This window comes from Chiloscyllium plagiosum, chromosome 24, assembly GCF_004010195.1.
Source record: "Chiloscyllium plagiosum isolate BGI_BamShark_2017 chromosome 24, ASM401019v2, whole genome shotgun sequence".
In the NCBI taxonomy this organism is placed as follows: Eukaryota; Metazoa; Chordata; class Chondrichthyes; order Orectolobiformes; family Hemiscylliidae; genus Chiloscyllium; species Chiloscyllium plagiosum.
In genome coordinates, this window is record NC_057733.1 from 21,782,300 (window position 1) to 21,803,372 (window position 21,073).

General features: G+C 40.8%; 1 protein-coding gene across 1 annotated transcript in view; it reads left to right on the plus strand.

The window, feature by feature from the left end:
* Positions 1-21,073, plus strand: part of LOC122562349 (mycbp associated protein) — a 103,008-nt gene that overhangs the window by 73,638 nt on the left and 8,297 nt on the right. The window contains exons 13-17 of the mRNA XM_043715225.1: positions 1,587-1,733; positions 9,444-10,061; positions 12,568-12,692; positions 13,955-14,070; positions 20,371-20,465. Coding sequence (XP_043571160.1) covers positions 1,587-1,733; positions 9,444-10,061; positions 12,568-12,692; positions 13,955-14,070; positions 20,371-20,465 — 1,101 coding nt within the window. The remainder of the gene's footprint in view (positions 1-1,586; positions 1,734-9,443; positions 10,062-12,567; positions 12,693-13,954; positions 14,071-20,370; positions 20,466-21,073) is intronic.

The following is a 21,073-nucleotide window of genomic DNA, read 5'->3' on the forward strand; positions in this document are numbered from 1 at the left end:
CACAAACTCAAGGCAGTGACCATCTCCAACAAGAGGGAATATAACTATTGCCCCTTTACCCATTATCAAGCCACAATTAACATTCTCACCATTGATCAGGAACTGAACTGGACCAGGCACATCGTGGTGGCACGGTGGCTCAGTGGCTAGCATAGCTGGCCTCACAGCACCAGAGATCCAGGCCCAAGACTCCCCTGGGTGATCGCCCGCACGGAGCCTGCACACTCCCTCTGTGCCCGAGTGGGCCCCCGTCCCCACAGCGTAAAACCCGCAGGTCAAATGCACCAGCTGTGCCAAACTGCCCCACAGTGTCACAGGGATATACAGGTTGATGGATAAGCCAAGGGAAATGCAAGGCGATAGGGAAGGGGAGGTGAGTCTGAGTGGGATGCCCCTCAGTGGGCTGTTGTGAACCCAATGGGCTGAACGGCCTGCCTCCACCCTAGAAATTCCACACTTCAGTGGTGTACCATCCACGAGATGCACTGTGTCAACTCATCAAAGCTCTTTAGCCTGCACCTTCCAATCTTGTAAGATGAGTTAGTTAGCCTTATAGACTCCAAATGAAATTGATGAGTTAGATTGAAAAAGTTTGTTACCAGTAGCTGATGGAACAAGGAGTTAGGGTCTGATTTAAGATTTTGGGGAAGAGATACAAATTGAATGTGACAGAGAAGCTTTTTTTGTGCAGAGAATGGTAAATGATGCCTTTGAAGTTGATGGAAGTGGAGATGATTAATGTTTTCAAAAATAAATTGTGTGCACCTTTGAAGGAACATTTGGACTACGGGAATAGAGTAGGAAAGTGATACTATTATGGCTATGTAGAGAACTGACATGGACTCTGTGATCCTAATGATCCCCTCCTCTGTTGTAATAATTCTGTAACTCTGTGTACGCATTTGAGAAATGTCTGTTGAAGCTAATCTAGTGCTTACCTACCACAAGAGTACATATGATCTGCTTCAACATGCAGAAGGCATCAGAAAGCTCCTCACAATAAACAATACTTAAGAAACAGAAAGCTGTGATTGTGGATAGGAGGTGCCTTGAATGTCAAATGGGTTGAAGTGGAGTGGCGTTGTGTGGTGCATCCCTGTGAATAGACATTGACCAATGTATTATTATAACTTGGTTTTAAGGAAAATTATCAAATTGTAGACAATATAGGATTGATAGCAATTGAATGCCAGAATCAGCCAATGAACTATAAATTGTCTTCGATAAAATACGCAAATGCCATTTATTGTTTTGATGAAGTCTATTTGTGAGGTCCTGATATTCTTTGTTCTTTATATCACAAGTATGACAGGTTAAATCTTGACATAAAATTGTCTCAGAGCTCAGAATTATTTGCTGTTGTTGCACAACCTTGTCTGAGCCACTTTGAGGATTCTCATTTTTGAAAATATTGATGTGTTCCTTTTTTGAAATATAAATGCACTGTAACTTTCACTGTAAGTTCTGATTGTGTTTCAGCAATTCCTGAATCTTATAATCAAGCATGTTAGAGAACTCAGAGTGGTGGGTTTTCGCATCCTTCAGAATTGTTGCCTATTCTTTTCTTCTCTCTTTCTCCACTTCAGGAAGAACTTGAGAATAAAGAAAAGATGACCATAATTGACCAGCTCCTGAACGAGGTGATAGATGGAGTGCGCACCCCACAGCGATCCCAATCTCCTGTTGAAATTTCATTAATTGAGCAAGAGCTCTTTGAGAAGAAGAACCCCGGTGTAAGCTTGCGGTAACTTGAAATAATCAGAATAGCCGACTGTATTTTCAGGGCGGAAGGGTTGAATGTTCTTCACTAAGGTTGACAACAGAAGGTGCCAGTCATAACTGTGGTACATACAGATGCAAAGCTGATAGTTACAATAATGTACGTAATAACATTTTATATCCTCAATGAGTTAGAAGACATATGATAAAGACATATGATTAATTCTGCTTGTCTATACTGCCTGCTCTGAGTATTTCCAGCATAGTTAACTTCCTTTCTACATGAATGAATGGTGTCAAGAAGTGGTATAGCACATTTTATTTAGTATGTTTAATTTAAAGTCATAGCCCACAGTACTTTTTCAGTAAAAATAGAGGATTTGATATCAAAAGATAGAGAGAGAGAGAGAGAGACAATGGGATGATGCGAGTAAAACAGAGGCTGAAAATTCAGAATCAAAATGTTTCCAAGCAGAGTTGTTCTAGTCAAATGTTTTTTCTTGAAGTAATTTGTGTAATACACGACAGAATTTCAATATCTAGGCCAGGACCTCAATGTTATGTTAATTTCTGGTTGCCAGCGTCAACCGTGCAATGCATATGAGTTGCTGTTTGTTGGTATTGGTGGCAGCCTTCAATCTCATGTGATGACAGTTTGCATATTGGTGGCCAAGGCTCTTACTCACTGTCCAATTAGAAATGGTGGAGGTGGGATTAGGACGTTGGTTAGCCCAGTTTGACATGCAGGCCATTGTTAATGTAACCATTTGGCAATGGGTCGATGGAGGATGCCGAACAAAGGGCAATGTGAAAGAAGAATCCTCCTGCCATGGGCAATACCAAAAACCTGCTGTAGCACAACCACTACCTTCACCAGATCGCACACTGGCGATGTTACCAGAGGTGATGACAGATAGAAGAAGCATCCTGCTTTTCCCAGTAACAACAGAAAGCCTGCAAAGACTCACCAAGAAGGCATGGAGAGAGGTGGATCATGAGTCAAGAGTACAGACATGCTGAGGAGCAGCTGGATACAGTGTCTTTGTGTTTCAGTGACCTTCACAGCTATGGAAAGGTGAGCACAAATTTGGACTGCATCCTGGTGAGCAACTGTTAGAGTATTTAAAAGAAAACAATCATCAGGATGCATGGGATTCTTCTGAACATGGGAGTGAGGTGCTCAGCAGCCTTTGTAACAAATAAGCATAGGTCAGAACAGATTGCAGGCTGGAGTGCAGACTCCTACAATGTGTGGTAAGGAAGAGAGGCATTGTGTTCATGGCATCATTCTTCACCTTGCAGGCTAAACAAGAATTGAAAGTAATTGAGAGGTGCCACAGCTAGCACTGCTGATGTATTTTGTGAAGGTGGCCCTTGACCTGGACAGAATGGCTGTGCTTATAAGAAACAGGTCTTAGACAAGGTGAAATCTCAATATCTTCATGTCCAGGTTGATTGACATTGCTCCCTGTGCAATAATTCGTCAATTCCTAAGCTGACATTTAATTTTGTACTTACCATTATGCGTACCTGTCAAATATTCCACTCTCTCATAACCTCCTCTCATTTGAGTTACACTGGGTCAGCCACAAAAGAACAAGAGCCCACACAACAATCATAACATCCCCATGAACCACCCTGGAGCATGCACCACCATGTTTTATTTATACATCCTCCACCAATGCAGATGTCCTCACCTCTGTGAATCTGTGTGTGTTATGAGAGGGGATGGCAGAGAACAAAGCACATGCCCTGTCAGAGTGGGAAAATTTGGGGCAAGGCAGAATGGGTTCTGGCCAGAACTCCTGCAGAATGAAGAACAGACTCTAGGCTTCTCAACAGGGCATGTGAGGAATCTGTGTGAGATATGTGCCAAAGTTGATCTTACCTAAAGTAAATTGGAGTTAGGGAATAAGAACTGAGGAATCTAGTCATCTTTTGTGTTTCACAATGATTCTGTGCATAAGGTCTATACGTGTCTTCACTGAGAAGGTGGCCATTTTTATAGAGTGTATATTTCTGACATCACTCCAAGTACATACAGGAACAGTACTGACTTGCACCGAACACATGAAGTACTCTGTGGCATCAAATCTTCAGTGTCATAAAAGCCTTAATGAAGCATGGGGTGGACACCAGCTATGCTTCAGTGGTCAAGGGTGCCATGAGATGGCTAAGATGTCAACATAGAAATGAGGGGGCCACAAGGTTTTTCATCCACATCCACCTCCAATGGGACATGTGGTGGGCGAAGCATGTATCGAGACATGCCCTGTGACAGGCAATGCCAATGCAACAACCTTTGGAGTGTCTTCTGCCCAGGCACCACCACTAATATCCAGACAGGAAATGTGAGCAGTCCATCATTACCTTGTGTTCAACCACAGAGGTAGAATTTCAAAGGAGTGGCTGTGAATGTAGGTTTCTATATTCAGAAGTGTGGCTGTGAGCACGAACCACCATGTCATAAGGAATGGTTATGAGATCAGACTACAATGTCAGTCGGATTAAATGTGGGTGAGCTACCTTGTCAGTAGTGTCACTTTGTACATCACTTGTGTCTCTGATGTAAATATATAATGTATGCTAGGAAATGTTTTGGGCTAAGGCAGACTTAGTGTTTCTTTTATGTTGGTGAAAACCAGGAGAACAGGAAGTGAGGGTTGGCAGTGTGATTAGATTAGATTAGATTAGATTAGATTAGATTACTTACAGTGTGGAAACAGGCCCTTCGGCCCAACAAGTCCACACCGACCCGCCGAAGCGTAACCCACCCATACCCCTACATTTACCCCTTTACCTAACACTACGGGCAATTTAGCATGGCCAATTCACCTGACTTGCACATCTTTGGAGTGTGGGAGGAAACCGGAGCACCCGGAGGAAACCCACGCAGACACGGGGAGAATGTGCAAACTCCACACAGTCAGTCGCCTGAGGCGGGAATTGAACCCGGGTCTCTAGCGCTGCGAGGCAGCAGTGCTAACCACTGTGCCACCGTGCCGCCCACCAAAACTACGATAGAGTCGTAGTTTTTACAGCATGGAAAATGTTCCTTCAGCCGATCGTGTCCTTAGTAATATTATGAAGGTATAGGTGTGCACTATACATCTAAGAGAGAGTGAAAGCAGGCAAGGACTGACTGAAAGCACAGAGTGTGCTGAACAATTTAAAAATGTAACATTTGGTTGTGAAACAAATAGCTGGAGCTGTGTTGCCATGGTGGACAACAAATTCAAATTCAGCCAATCAGTTTAAATTATGCTGAAAATGTGTGGCTGGAAAAGTGCAGCAGGTCAGGCAGCATCCAAGGAACAGGAGAATCGACATTTCGGGCACAAGCCCTTCTTCAGGAGGGCTGAAGAAGGGCTTGTGCCTGAAACGTCGATTCTCCTGTTCCTTGGATGCTGCCTGACCTGCTGCGCTTTTCCAGCAACACATTTTCAGCTCTGATCTCCAGCATCTGTAGCCCTCACTTTCTCCAGTTTAAATTATGCCCCAATTTACCAAAATCCAATCAAATTCAAATTTTAATGTTTTGATGACATCAAACCATTGAGATGGTCTGATGTTTTGGGATATATAAAATAGGTATTTTGAACAGTTGGAGAGAACGGCAAAAAGCAGCCAAGCACCAATAGACTGCTGGCAGAATAGCTCTCTGAAAAGTACCTGTCCATAAGAAATTTGTGCAGCAGAAAACCGAACAAAAGATGACCCAGGAAAATCTACAGAGGAAAATCTAAAAGGAGAATCGATACAGCTGGCTGGTTTTGAAACATGATTTTTTTTTTGTAAATCTTAATTGGGGCTTTTATTGGACCAGTGTTGTAGAGTGGGAGGTAAAAGATAGATTTAAGAGAAAGAAGTTGTAAATAGTTGTTGTCTAATATTCTTTTTTAGACTTAATGAATAAAATTGTTAAATTTTTCTTTAAATGGTGATATTTGGGGTAGTTCTTTGCCACTCGAAATTTAATAGATTACGGCACGAGGTGAGCTTTTCTGTGTGTCTGGTTTAAATTAGCAGAGGGGTTTACCCCATGTTGTAACACTGGTAATCAAGTATCTATCTGTTCTAATCCCATTCTCCAGCACTTGTCCCCTAGCTGTGTATGCTGTGGTGATTCAAGTATTCATCTAAATAGTTCTCCAATATCTTGAAGTTTCCACCTTTATCACTCATTTAGGCCATGAGTTCCATATATCCGCCATACTCTGGGTGAGAAAGGTTTTCCTCAAATCCCCTTTAAACCTTCTGCTACTTACCTGAAAAAAATACTCTCTGGTTATTGACTCCTCCAATAATAGGAAATGTTCCTCCCTATCTTTACCCCTCATAACTTTGTACTCCTCAATCAGGTTTCTCCTCAGCCTTTTCTGCTTGAAGGAAAACAACTCCAACCAATCCAGACTCTCTTCATAACTGAATCAGTGCAGTCCAAGCATCCTCCTGGTTAATCTCCTAGATAAATGTGAGGTGCTGCATTTTGGAAAGGCAAATCAGGGCAAGACTTATACCATTAATGGTAAGGTCCTGGGGAGTGTTTCTGAACAAAGAGACCTGGGAGTGCAGGTTCATAGTTCCTTGAAAGTGGAGTCACAGGTAGATAGGATAGTGAAGAAGACATTTGGTATGCTTTCCTTGATTGGTCAGAGCATCAAGTGTAGGGGTTGTGAAGTCATCTTACGGCTGTACAGGACATTGGTTTGACCACCTTTGGAATATTGTGTACAATCCTGGTCTCCTTCCTATCAGAAGGATGTTGTGAAACTTGAAAGAGTTCAGTAAAGATTTACAAGGATGTTGTCAGGGTTGGAGGGTTTGAGATATAGGGAGAGGCTGAATAGGCTGGGGCTGTTTTTCCTGGAGTATCAGAGGCTGAGGGGTGACCTTATAGAGGTTTATAAAATCATGAGGGGCATGGATAGGGTAAATAGGCAAGATCTTTTCCCTGGTGTGCTGGAGTCCAGAACTGGAGGGCATAGGTTAAAGGTGAGAGGGGAAAGATTTGGAACGTACCTTAGGGGCAACTTTTTCATGCAGTAGATGATGCGTGTATGGAATGAGCTGCCAGAGGAAGTGGTAGAGGCTCGTACAATTACAAGATTTAAAAGGCAAATGAATAGGAAGGGCTCAAAGGGATATAGGCCAAGTGCTGGCAAATGGGACTAAATTAATTTATCTGGTTAGCTTGGACGAGTTGGACAGAAGGGTCTGTTTCCATGCTGTACATCTCTATGACTCTAATGCAATGACATTCTTCCTTTAGTTATCGCCAAACTAATGTTATATACAGCTCCATTATAATATCCTTAAATTCAATGCCTTGACTAATAAAAGCAAGTATCCAATATGCCTTCTTAACCAATTATCTAACTTCAAAGATCTATAACATGCACACCAAGGTCCCTATGATCCTCTCGTCCTCTGATATTCTGTCTTTCCCAAGGTCCTGTCATTCAACGTGTATTCCCTTGCCTCATTAATCCTCCCAAAAAGCATCATCTCTCACTTTTCCAAACTAAATTCTATTTTCCACAGTTAACTGCTACTGACCAGCCCAACTATAGCATCTTGAAGTCTGAGGCTTTTTCTCTCACTATTTACCAAACCATCAGTTTTTATGTCATCTACAAACTTGCTGATCATAACTCGCACCTTCATATCTGGGTAATTAATGTACATTACAGACAACAAGAGACCCAGCACTGAATCGTGTGGTATGGCACTGGACACTGACTTCCCGTCACATAAAAACCTTCAACCATCATCACCTGCTTCCTGCTGCAAAGAGATTTTTGATTCAGTTTGCCAAATTATCCTGGGGTTTTTGCTTCTTAATCAGTCTGTATGTGAAACCTTGTCAAAAGCTGTACAGAAGTCCATATAAGCTACATCAACTTCACCATCCCCCTCTATACACCTCGTCACCTCCTTAGAAAATTCAATTAAATTTGTAAGGCATGATCTCCACCTAAGAAATGTCTGCTATTTTTCTAATAGTTTCTGTACCAAAGACATTAGACTTGCAGGCCTATAGTTTCCTGGCTTATCCCTACAACCTTTCTCAAATAATGGTGCCACATTGGCTGTCCCCCACTCTTTTAGCACACCTCCTGTGGCCAGACAGGATGCAAAGATTAATTTCAGAACTCCTCTAACCTCCTCTCATACCATTCACAGTGGCCTGGGATATTTCTTATCAGGACCTGGGATTTTCCTATATTCAAGCCTTCTAAAACTGTTAATAAAGCACTTTTAACATGAATCAATGCTAATTTATTCATGTATATCACAGCACCTCCCCCGCCCTCCTGATTCTTACACCTTCTCTGTAAAATACCGATGTAAAATACTTAAAGTGCTCACTGAGAGAGTATCCTAATAGAGAATCTGGCCTCCTTTCCTCTGTTGCCTGGGAGTCTGCAGTTTCTCTGGCAAATATTCCTCATCACTCATGGAAACAGAATCAGAGAAGCTTGATCTATTTCCTCTAATGTCCTTCCCTCATGGCCAATTAAATGTATTCTTCCTTAAATATCCTTCCTTTACGGGCCAGTGAAAACCATAATCAGAAGGAATTGAACACAGCCTTCCAAAGCCCCTCCAATCTTGCTCTCCCTCACAAAATGCCTTTGCAAGATTGCAGAGATGTGAGAGAGAATTCTTCTCACATAGCATATCAGGTTACCTGTGAAAGAGGGCTTTTCCCGAACTTCCATCTTCAATGTTCCCTCTTGGTCCAGTCCCATCATTGCATCTCGTTCCCCATGTTGTCACTGTTTACTTCTCCCTTTCTTTTGGTTCCGATGAAGCATCAAATCTTTCCTGATAGGTACTTTCTAGACAGTTTTCCTAGAATCCAGTCCTCCTGGCTCAGAGGTGGGGACACTACCACTTGGTAACCCACTCCTTACAAATAGAAAATAAAACTGGTCCTTTAACAAACTAACAACAAGCTCTTTAAATGACTTAACTAACTAATTATACATCAGAAAGCTTGTCCCTTGCTACTGCTACTGCTGCTATTTTTCATACTCAGTGTATACGGTTTCATGTCTGTCTGCCCTCCAGAATGAATAATACTAATAACACTGTTTGCCATTGAAGGCAATGTCTCTTATGAAAGATGTTTATATGTAGAGCCTACTATTTGCTGTCAGAGAGATGTTATAAGTGATGATTCACACTCCTCAAGGAGTTTCTGTTGATATCCTTTAAAAATAACAGGCAATACTAAACTCTTCCATTGAAATCCACATCCCCTTGACTCTCTGACAGTAACACGCTCCCATCGTCATGTAATAAGAACAGAAAATGCTAGAAATGCTCAGTAGGTCAGGCAGCAATTATGGGGAAAGAGAGTTAACTTTTCAAGTCAATAGCCTCTCCCCTCTTCTGAGACTTAAAATGTACTAGATTTGTCTGTCTTCAGTTCTGTTTAAAGGTCATTGATCGGAAAAATTAACTTTCATTCTCTTCAGAGATACTGCTTGACCTGTTTCAGATTTCTAGCATCTACAGTATATTGCTCTATCCATTATGAAATAATTTACTTGAAATGCTCACTACATTGGATTCCTTGGGGAAAGAGGAAAGAGTGATAAAGCAAATAAAATCTGAAATATTCTTCTCATAGCAGAACCTGTTCCGATCATTTTGCATTGAAGGATTTGCCTGAGAATCTGGTTGACCAGAATTTATGTTTATCTCCTCTGCAGCTGCACTACAAGTATGGCATAGTGCAAAACCTCAAGGATATTTGGAAACTGTGCTTCATACACAATAATTTAGAAGCAGAAGCAGCAAGTGAAAACCAACCCAAAGATAGTAACATTCCGCCCTTCACAGGGCCCAAAGACAAGAGCCAAACCTCTAGCAAGTATCTGGTTAATCGAGATAGTACAATATACCAAGATATAAGGACACCAATTAAACGTCAATCATTTGATGAAGCAGAGGAGTCCTCCAAGCAGAAGACACGTTCTTCTGGCAAAGCAACTTCTCAAGATACAGAGCAAACGAAGCACCATGATAAAAGGTCACCGACCAGCAAAACTCCAACTGATGATGCAGATGACCATCCCAGGCAGAAGACTCGCACCCATGGGAAAGCATCTTCTCATCAATCACACCATCAAGACACCTCACCTAGCAGAGCTAATGATTCAGAAAAGCAAAGCAAGGAGAAGAACCGTTCCCATGGAAGGAAATATGGTCGTCATTTGGAGCCAACAGCGAATGTCAAAATCCCCAAAGAGGTAGTGCAGATCAAGAAAGCTCCACCACCTGGCGAATCTGAACCTGAGTGGGACTTGTCAATTGACTCTTTTAGAAAGGTATAGTTCTGTTTTTCTGCTGTTTCTTGTAAATCTGCAGTGATTTAGATTTAAGTACAAAGTTATGTACTTCCTTTACAGGGATTAAGAACTAGATGAAATCACTGTTTTGTTTATTTGTTTTATAGGCATGGGAGTTCCTATTTCCTAAATTTGTTTTCTCTGAAGGCAATGGCCACCAAGACCCAGGACTGGGTGATACATCAGAATCCAATAACTAGGGAGCCTGTTCTAATCAGGTTGCAGGAGCATTGTGCTGTACTTGTTCAGAGAACTTGTGTTTTTTGTTCATGCCACAGCATGTCATACCAATGGGCAGGCAATCCAGCAGTATTCAAGGTCCCTTTTTTGATGCTGCCCACAAATTCCTAGTGAAATGCAATAAGCTCTAAGTTCCTATACCCTGGATATATTTTTCTGTCTCATTTTCTGTAGTTTTGTAATCTTTTTGACCTAGTTTTCAGACCACTTGTCTTAAAGGCAAGATTGTTACTGGAACCATTCTTCTATGTGTGAGCCAAAGTGCTGAGGGATTCATGGTGCTTCAGTGCATCAGATCTCCTGTTCGCCAGTGTGCGCAAGTAGTGGTGGCAATGTGAGGGGCACTGGTATCTATGTGCAGGTAATGTACAAGGCTTATTAGGCACATGGGGACAAACAGTTTAAACTAGGATCATTGCTCTAATCACGTATATTCCTGTTTGGAATGAATCACAAATTACTCTATGCGTCTTGTCCAATGTCCATTGTCTCTTAGCTCCTCCTAATGCTGAAAGGTGGCCCATCGTTGGCATTGCCTGGCTAGACTTTCCAGCTTCATTCTCCCACATAATAATAATACATGGAATGGCAAAAAAACTTTAAAGGAACTGCCCTTATATTAGCAGTAAGGTACAGTGCCTTACAGGATCTGTGTCATCATATCCTGAATGTTGACATTCTTTCAGATTCAAGCCTGGCTCTTCCTATCCTTACTTTTAGTTCAAATAAATATCCAATACCCACGGACAGACAGACCTTTCTCTACCACAGAAGGTTGTTGAGGCCAAGTCATTCAATATGTTTTTTTTAAAAAAGAGAGTTTTTTTAGAGGCTCAAGGTGTCAAGGGATATGGGAAGAGAATGAGAGTATAATGTTGAGGTAGAAGATCAGCCATGATCATTTTGAATGCTGAAGTGGTCTTGATGGGCTAAATGGCCTAATTCTACTCCTATGTTTCTATGGGGTTCAGGATGATATGCAGTAGTTGTATTCATCTGATTGTTAAATATGATGTTTCCTTCTGATCTCTGACTATGGCAGAGGAACTGATGTGATCCTGTTGATGTTGAGCTTTCAAGGTTTATACTTTAAGAAAGTGGTAGACTAATCCCTTTTTACCATTAAGAACAGCCTGATGTCAGGCTCGTTGGCCAATCTTCATTGGATGAGGATGGCAGGTTTATCCTATGTCCTGTTCCTGGCGTAGGATATTTATTTGAACCAGTGAGCATGTAGTAGAAGAGCAAGGCTTGACTCTCAAAAAGTGTTAATGCTCAAGATCCAACAACATAAATCCCATGCAGAGTTAAGCCTCACTATTAATATGAAAGTAGTTTCTTGTCATTCTGCATGCAAAGCTCTAATTCTGTGAGGAGTATGAGGCTAGGAATTTTAGCCAGGAGATTTAAAGGCTGGGGAAGAGGCCAATTTGGGAAAGAAAGGGAAATATTTCTAGGGTTTTCAGTAAAGTGCAGGGCAAAAATGCTGATTAAATAACTCCTTCTTAGAGTCAGTACAGGCAGAAAGCATTGAATGATCTTTCTTGTGCTGAATGTAAACAGCAAAAGTGTCATTCCAAGTTCTTCATAGTGTAAATGGCATCATATCTTTGCCTTCAGAGTCAGTGAACTTCCATTTTTTAGTTGGTTCACGTGGACCAAGACATGGTGTGGTCAACTGTCCAGCTTGATCTGATATGGAGATGCCAGTGTTGGACTGGGGAGGACAAAGTCAGAAGTCATACAACACCAGGTTATTGTCTGACAGGTTTATTTGAAATCATAAACTTTTGGAGCTCTGCTCCTTCATCAGGTGAAGGATTTCACCTGACAGAGGACCAGCACTCTGAAAGCTTGTGATTTCAAATAAACCTGTTGGACTATAACCTGGTGTTGTGTGACTTCCAGCTTGATGTGGTGCTCTTTCAATTCTTGCCTATCAAGCAACATTAAGAAAAATCAAAAGCAGATTCACAAAATGAACATGATTGAACTGTACTTATCCTACCCAAGATTTACTCGTGCGGTTTTGCTTTGAAGTCGTGTTCACATCTCATCAATTAGTGGTTTACTTGCAACCTTTTTGGATGCCATTTCCTTGATTTCTAATTGGAGTAGATTTGGTGCAAAATGCATCTCGTACAACTATTGGAGCACTCGAATTGGAAACTATGTATTGATGAAAGAGAGGCAGTTCTTTTATTTAAATGAGATTCTGTTTGTCTAAAATGTGTTCCTGCGACAGGATGTGCTAGCATCACTGATGGATGAGAAACATAAGAATAAGGTTCTGGAAATGCTCAACTTGAAAGTGCTTGAACTCAGCATAGCACCAAGCAATTTGCAAGAGAATATTTTCTACAAAGTACTGTAAGTGGAACTCCTTGAACCCATGATTTGTTCAATTATTTTTAAGTTGGTAAGCTTTTGAATAAGCTTTTAAAAGATTGAATGTAATAGTTTGCTACTTGTAGCACCTTTGTAACATGGTCAGCTCAAAGTCAATTTACCAAAATAAAGATGACTTCATGCTTTAGGAACATGGCTTCTTTTGAGAGCAGCTTCTTTCATGTGGGAACCTTACCATCAGTTTGGAAATATGGAGTAAAACAATACAAAAGGAGATCGTTCAGCTTATGGTACCCATGCCATCTCATTGAAAGTACTATCTAATTCAATTCACTTCCCTTCCTTATCCCCACAGCCCCAAATTTCTCGCTTCAAAATTTCCTGCAATCCCTTTTGAAAGGTATTGTTTCGTCTACCACCAAATCTGACCAACACACTACATAACAGTAAGGAAACTTTGATCCCAACATTCTGGATAGAATTTGAGTCCTGGTTCCAGAGAGAACCAATAGTTAGCCCTTTATTCTATCATTTTCTCCATTTAACTTTTTTTTAAGAACCTATTTGTTGTCTAAACAGAGGTGAAGGCCATTCTGTCCCTCAAGATTATTCTGTCATTCAGTTAGATCATGGTTAATCTGTATCTTAATCATGATTACCCATGCTTATTCCATATTCCTAGTGTAATTCCCCAATAAAAGTCTATCAATGGCCTTTCATCTGGTATGTCCACAACAACAGAAGGCGCTATGGGTCTCACTGGTTTAGGAGCATAGAAACCAGATGCAGCTGATGGCACATTTCTCAGCCGCACTCCCACTTGGAGGCAGCCATTGATTGTCCATAATGGGCAGCAGAGGCATGTGAGCCACTCACTCACAATGAATGGTGAAGTGTTCCACATGAAACACATTATCCTGGTGTGATAAAATATCTGACAGTTGAAGGACATCTTGAGAAGCCATATTACTAAGTCTCTGGGAGATGCAGAATGGCAACATAACACAGTTCAAGATATAGTTCAGAAGAAATAACCCACGAGTGCTTTGGTTGTATAGAGGAGGAGGACCAACAGTGATGTATAGTAGAATATTCCCTAGATGGCATGGATTTGGAATTGTATGTTGATGGTTCTCAGAAGTATTATGGTGAAAGCCCTAAAACCGGATATGCAGCAGTGACTGAAGAACATTTATGTTGAAATGCTCATGTATACAACAGGTGTATTGTTTTGCTGCACTTCTATACAAATGAACTGCTTCTCCATATTTCTTCTGCTATAGTTATCAGCTTTGGCAAGAAACAGTGGATGTGTTTGTTGGTTATTCGATACAGCTCAGGGAAATAATGGGGCTGCCTGAAAAGGAGACTGAAGGGAGTGTCATCGTGGAAGAAACCCGTAAGTTCCAAAGAAAAGCTGTTTTACTGTGCTCTGTGTTATTTTTTAAGCTCATAAACTGCAGGTAAAACCGCTATGGGTGCATTTCTGACATAACATGCAATAGTGTCCACTTTCATCCTCTACAAGCTGTAGGAATGTAGCCTAGTGCAGTGGTTCTCAAACTGGTTCTCAAACTGCAGATACCTACAGGTCATAGAGTCATAGAGGTACACAGCACAGAAACAGACCCTTTGGTACGTGCTAACTAGATATCCTATATAAATCTAATCCCACTTGCCAGCATTTGGCCCACATCCCTCTAAACCCTTCCTAGTCATATACCCATCCAGACACCTTTTAAATTTGTAATCGTACCAGACTCTACCACTTCCTCTGGCAGCTCTCTGCATGAAAAAATTGCCCCTTAGGTCCCTTTTATATCTTTCCCTTCTCATCTTAAACCTATGCCCTCTAGTTCTGGACTCCTCCACCATGAGAAAAGACCTTGTCTATTTACCCTTTCCATACCCCTCATGATTTTACAAACCTCTATAAGGACACCTCTCAGCCTCTGACACTCCTGGAAAAACAGCCTCAGCCTATTCAGCCTTTCCCAACAATTCAAACCCTCCAGCCCTGGCAACATCCTTGTAAATCTTTTCTGGACCTTTCAAGTTTCACAACATCCTTCCCATATCAGGGAGACCAGAATTGCATGCACTATTCCAAAAGTGGCTGAACCAATGTCCTATACAGCTGCAACATGACCTCCCAACTCCTGAACTCAATGCACTGACCAATAAAGGCAAGCATTCCAAATGCCTTCTTCACTATCCTATCTGTCTGCAACTCCACTTTCAAGGAACCATGAACCTGCACTCCAAGGTCTCTTTGTTCAGCAACACTCCCCAGGATCTTACCATTAATGGTATAAGTCCTGTTCTGATTTGCTTTTCCAGCACTTGGGTCTATAGCTTTATATGCTATGGCACTTCAGGTGATCATCAAATAGGACTAGATCAATTAAGAATGTCTGGTCAACAAGGACAAGTTGGACAGAAGGATCTGTTTCCATGCTGCATAATTCTATCTAAATACTTAAATGTTGTTATGGTTTCCACCTCTACCAGCTTTTCAGGCATTGAGCTTTAGATTCTTCTTCTCATCAACTTCTAGGTGAAAAGAATCTTCCTTAAATCCCCTGTAAACCTCCTACCCTTTCTCATCTCTGTCCCTGACTATGATCCCTCTACTAAGGGGAAAAGTCTCTTGCCTATCTTTTCTATACCCCTCATTATTTTGTACAACTCAATCAGGCCACCCCCTCAGCCTTCTCTGCTCTAAGAGATACACCCCCTGCCTATCTATTTTCTTTTCATAGCTGCAATGCTCCAGCTCAGGCAATATCCTCGTGAATTTCCTCTCCACATCCATTGTGCCAACACATCTGCCCTATTGTCTGGTGACCAGAACTGTACACAGTAGTCCAGCTGTAGCCTAACTAATGTCTTATACAGCTCCATCACAACTTGCCTGCTCTTGTATTTAACGTCTTAACTAATAAAGGCAAGACTTCCATATGACTTATTAACCACCATATCCACCAGTGGGATCTACGGACAGGCACAACCAAGATCATTCCAATTATTTTTATTTCCTTAGGTCCTATCCTTCATTGTATGATCCTTTACCTTGTTACTTCTCCCAAAATGCATCATCTCATGGCCTTTCAAAATTAAATTCCATTTGCCATTGTTCTGTCCATCTGAGCAACTTGTCTTTATCATCCTGCAGCCTAAGGCTTTCCCCCTTGCTATTTATCACAGTGGAGAAAGTGAGGACTGTAGATCAGAGCTGAAAATGTGTTGCTGGAAAAGCGCAGCAGGTCAGGCAGCATCCAGGGAACAAGAGAATCGACGTTTCGGGTATAAGCCTTCCTGAAGAAGGGCTTATGCCCGAAACATCGATTCTCCTGTTCCCTGGATGCTGCCTGACCTGCTGCGCTTTTCCAGCAACACATTTTCAGCTATTTATCACAGTGCCAAAGTTTGTGCCATCTGCGAACTTACTTCTCATACCTCCTACATTTATTTTAAAAGCATTCAATTACACTACAAAATGCCAAGGGGCCTAGCACCAAACCCTACAGTGTGTCAGTAAACACAGGTTTCCTGCCATTAAAAAAAAAATCAACCATCACCTTCAGCCTCCTGCCAATAAGCCAGTTTGAATCCAGTTACCAAATTGTCCTGAATAGCATGGTCTCTTACCTGATTGACCAGTCTCCCATGACAAGACCTTGTCAAAAACCTTACTGAAGTCCATATCCACTACATCATCCATACTTCTAGTGACCTCCTCAAAAAAATCAAACAAACCTGTCAGATATGATCTCACTTGACAAAGCCATGCTGACCATTCTTAATGTATCCTTGCCTCTCCAAATGGAGATTAATTCTGTCCCTTGGAATTTTTTCCAATAGTTTCCATACCATTGATGTGAAACTTACTGGTTGAATGTTACCTGGTTTATCCCTACCACCCATCTTGAATAATGGATTGATTGTCCTCCAGTTCCCTGGTACCTCTCCTGTATCCATTTAAAAATTAATGTCAGGACCCCTGCAATCTCCTCCTTATCATTCCACTGCAGCCTGGGGTGTATCACATGATTGGAAGTGTTTAGCAGCAGGTAGTTGACTCCCTAGGTCATTGTTGGAGTGTTCCTCACAACACCTACTCCCCAACTGACCCAATCTTGTTGCAAGAAACTCATATGACATTATCATAGACAAAATAGAATCCATTATTCAACAAGAAAGTATAATCATGATATGTTGAGTTGGACTCTGTAATTGTTGGCTTTCCCGCATCACACTGTTGGATGTGCATAAAGGTTTTAGTGATTTAGTTTAATGTCATGATTTCTTCAGCACCTCGTTTACTGTAAACTATGTTGTTCTCTGTCTCTCTCTTTACCAATTGCCTGAATTGTTCCTAATTTATTTAATGCAGATGGAGCCAGTCTTTGATTCAATGGGAACATACCCATCTCATAAAGGTTTGGGGATTGAACCCTGCTCCAGACCATGTTGTGGAATGGAGACTGGGGTTCTGACTCTCAATTCTGTGTTGACATTCATCAGGATACTCGGGTCTGGTGGGAATAGATGACCCAGCCTCATGACAGGGCTCGTGGAATGTATTAAATCCTCCTGTCCTATGGGACTAAGTATTCTATAAACTGCCATAAAGATGGTTATTGAGTGTTCCTGACTGGCTTGTCAGACTGTTAATCTGTCCAAAATCTTTACACTGCTCCATTTTGTTCTCCAAAGGATGAACATGAAGTTTGCAAAGCAACATTACTCTATCAGCCTGTCAGTCTTGCCACTAATCTTCAAGTGTGAAAATATGAAAACAGTGACAACCATTGCGGTTGGTTTTACCAGAGGGTAAATAAATGGTTGCTCCAGGAAAGGCCACCAAAAAAGTGTTTTTCTTTGAAAATTAAGAGCGTTGTCTAATTCTGTACAAATGCACAGTCCAACAGAGCCATGAAGTATCATCTTTATCTCCAGAATGAACAGTAATAGGCATTGATTTGATGAAAATATTGAATTGGAGAACTTAGTTCTAACAATGTTGCTTCCATGCCTTTGACCCACAAATAAGTGTTTTCAGGAAATTGCTATTGACTTGTGTGTGTTTCAGACCAGTGTTTAACAATTGTCTGCTTTAGATTTTAAAAAGACCTGACAATCATCAGCACACTTTTCATATGAAAATGTTAGTTTGTAGCTAGTCTAAAACCAGAATCATGGGATATTTTGCAAAGGGTTGCAACAAAAGAAAATGGGAATTCCACTCTCCAGTTGTCATGTAGGCAAGATGGAGTGTGCGCAGATGGTATTGAATGGACTTGCTTGTACAAGAGTGCATTTTTAATGCAGCCAGCAAACAGAAACTTTTCACAAAATTAGCAAAACTGAACTCTGCACTTAGTCTGGAAAAGAATCAGCAACGCTGAAGAATGATCATTTCCTTTTCATTATGAAATATCCTCTTGGCTCAAGCAGAGCACTCTTGTCTCTGAATGAGAGGTTGTAGGATTTTTACAACTCTTTGGGAATGTGGCGTCACTGGCAAGACCAGCATATTTCCATTTGATACAACTGAGTGGCTTACTAGTTCATTGTGGAGAGTGGTTAAGAGTCAAAAGCATTGGTGTGTATCTAGAGTTATAAATAAATTAGAATGGGTACGTACAATAGATTTTCTTTCCTAAAGGACATAAGTGAACCAGGTAAGTTCTAACAGCAATCCAGTAGTTTTGTGATCACCATTATTAATTCCTGAATTATTTCATTAATCAAATTGCAATTCTTCAACTGCTATGATGAGATTTGAATTCTATGGATCAATAATCCAGTTTCTGGATTACAAGTGCAGTGACAAAGTCACTATGTGATCCTAAGTCTGGATTCAAGGCCCACTCTGGATATAATCTAGGCTGACACTTCAGTGCAGTACTGAGGGAATGCTGCCTGCCAGTTTGGTGCATTTGGTTAGTTATATTTTGTCCAAACTAAAACCATGGCTACCAAATAATAATTGTGCCATAATTTGGAGACATCTTTCTGTAAATGTAAAAATAGAAGATGGTCCCATTTTTAATTACCAATGTGAAGGTGTTGCCACTGCCAAAACAAAAAATCCAGTTCAAAATTGGGCATGCAAGTGGGAATGAGTAAACTTATCTGGGGGGGTAGGTGTACAATCAGTTTTATCAGCTTTCATAGATTACTAAAATAGAATTTAATAGCAGGAGACACCAATCTGAACCATCCAAATTTCAGAAGGATTGTAAACTGATAGTTGGGTGCAGTATAGATGTTAAATTTCTATGTCCCTTCCAAATGCACATTGGCATAGACATTTCCTATTGCTGCAATAGAAGTCATAAGAGCTTGAATTCTGTCTCATTCTGCACTTGATAGCCAGTCTGAGCCTAGGCAGCACTTAGATTATGGTTAGAAAAAAGTCAGCCAGAGCTTCTGCCTCTAATCATCACCTTACCGACTGCTGCTGGAAAGCCCATGTCCACATGCAGGAAATCCACAAGTCAACCCTTTAAGGAGAGGAATAGCTAAGGGTGGAAGAATTAAAGTGAGTCCTTATTGTGAAAAACCACTACATCATTTCGAGATACTATTACTGTCATCCAGAGATGTGCATGTTCAATCAGCCTCCTGTCCCCTCTTCTGCCACATGCCTTAAAGCATTGCCTTAGGCTGAGATTTATATTTCTGGGCATTGGCTGAACTCCAATATTTCGTCCACATAGTCATTCTTCAACTGAGATGCCAAAAGCTGTGTATCAGCACAATATTTGGCAGCGGGAAGAAGATACTGTAATTACAATGGAGCAAAATCCTGCCTTCACTCATCATACAATTTCCAATAAAATTTATTAAAAAAGAGTGAAAATTCTGGTGTATGTATCTCTTCCAGGCTAGGACAATAGAGATGGATTGTAGCATCCTTTGCTTTTGAGGTCAATTACTCAACACAGATTTCAGATCAAACGTTGGTTCCATTATAGCCCCGTAGCCATTTAGCCAGTAGCAACATAGACACTATCACACAGTGTTTTGTAATTGCTGGGGATGGATGAGGCCTTAGTGGAAAATAAAGAAAATACGAAAAGAATAAAAAAAAGATACTGACCCCAGGAGGAACATTTGTAGAAGTTACTAAGCTTTTTTAAAAGTATGGGTTTTCAGAAGATTTTTAAAGGTGATGAGTTTAAGAAGGAATTCCAGAAATTGGGACTGAAGTAGATGAAGGCTATACTGTCAGTCACAGAATAAAGGGGATGGATTGAATAAGTCAAGATATAATGACACTGGAGAGGAGAACTTTGAAGACCTAAGAGGATGAGACAGTGAAAAAGATGAACATGAGAAGCGAATGTTTAATAATCCATGGGAAATGGATTTTAGCAATGATATTCAGTGGGATGTGGGTAGATATATTAAAGAGTTGTAAAAATCAAAGTTTGTATGAAGTGTAATCTCCAATATATTTTTAAAGTTAAAGCCATTATTTTGGGCGTTAGGTATGTCTGTCATGTCAAGGGCAGGGCATGCAAAATTCTTTTTCTGCCTTGGATTGAGTGTTTGTTTAAAAATATGGAATTGGTAAATAAACATTTCTGAAACCTGGAACTTAAGATATTTCTCTGTTCCTTTCCTGTCCATTAAAAATTCCTTTCTATAAATTGCCTACAACTGTCCCAATGCCATTGCCAAGCAGAACCCAAAAAACAAGATAAAAAGGATGACAAGAAAACAGTTGACAAAAAAGGAAAGAAAGCATCAAAATCTGCTGGAAAAGAGGAAGAAAAGGAGGTATGATTGCTTCTTAGAATTCTACTTCCTGCTTTGTTAAATTGCTAGCGTTGCTTTTTGCTTTGGAGCCATGTTTAGTTTGAAATTGATTGTAGCAGCATAAATATTGCAGACAGGCTATGTGTAGGTTGTAGCCAATATAGTCTGTTTTAAGATCTAGGTCAAATGCATGACACATTTCCTTCCCCATATTATGTTGAAATCAAGGCATTTCATTCCATGTCCTAATTCTATTTGGGTTTTTTTTCTGTTTAAAGCCTTAAAATTAAAAACTTCCCACAGTTTTCCTTCCTACAGTCTGATTTCTAAACTCCAAGCATGGTGGAATAAAGTCTGTTTCAAACTCTCAAATCCAACATGTGAGAAAGCCAACCCATCTCAGAGTGGAAGTGATTCCTACCCCCAGGACCACCATTGGATTTAGACCACAATGGAAGTTACAAAAAACTTAATAGAACAAAGAATAAACCTTAAACCTGAATACCGCCTGTTTATCCTCTGCACAAGCAGTATCCTTACTTCATAGCTGACGTCTTGCCTTATCCCTTTGACATAGAACATAGAAAAATACAGCGCAGTGCAGGCCCTTTGGCCCTCGATGTTGCGCC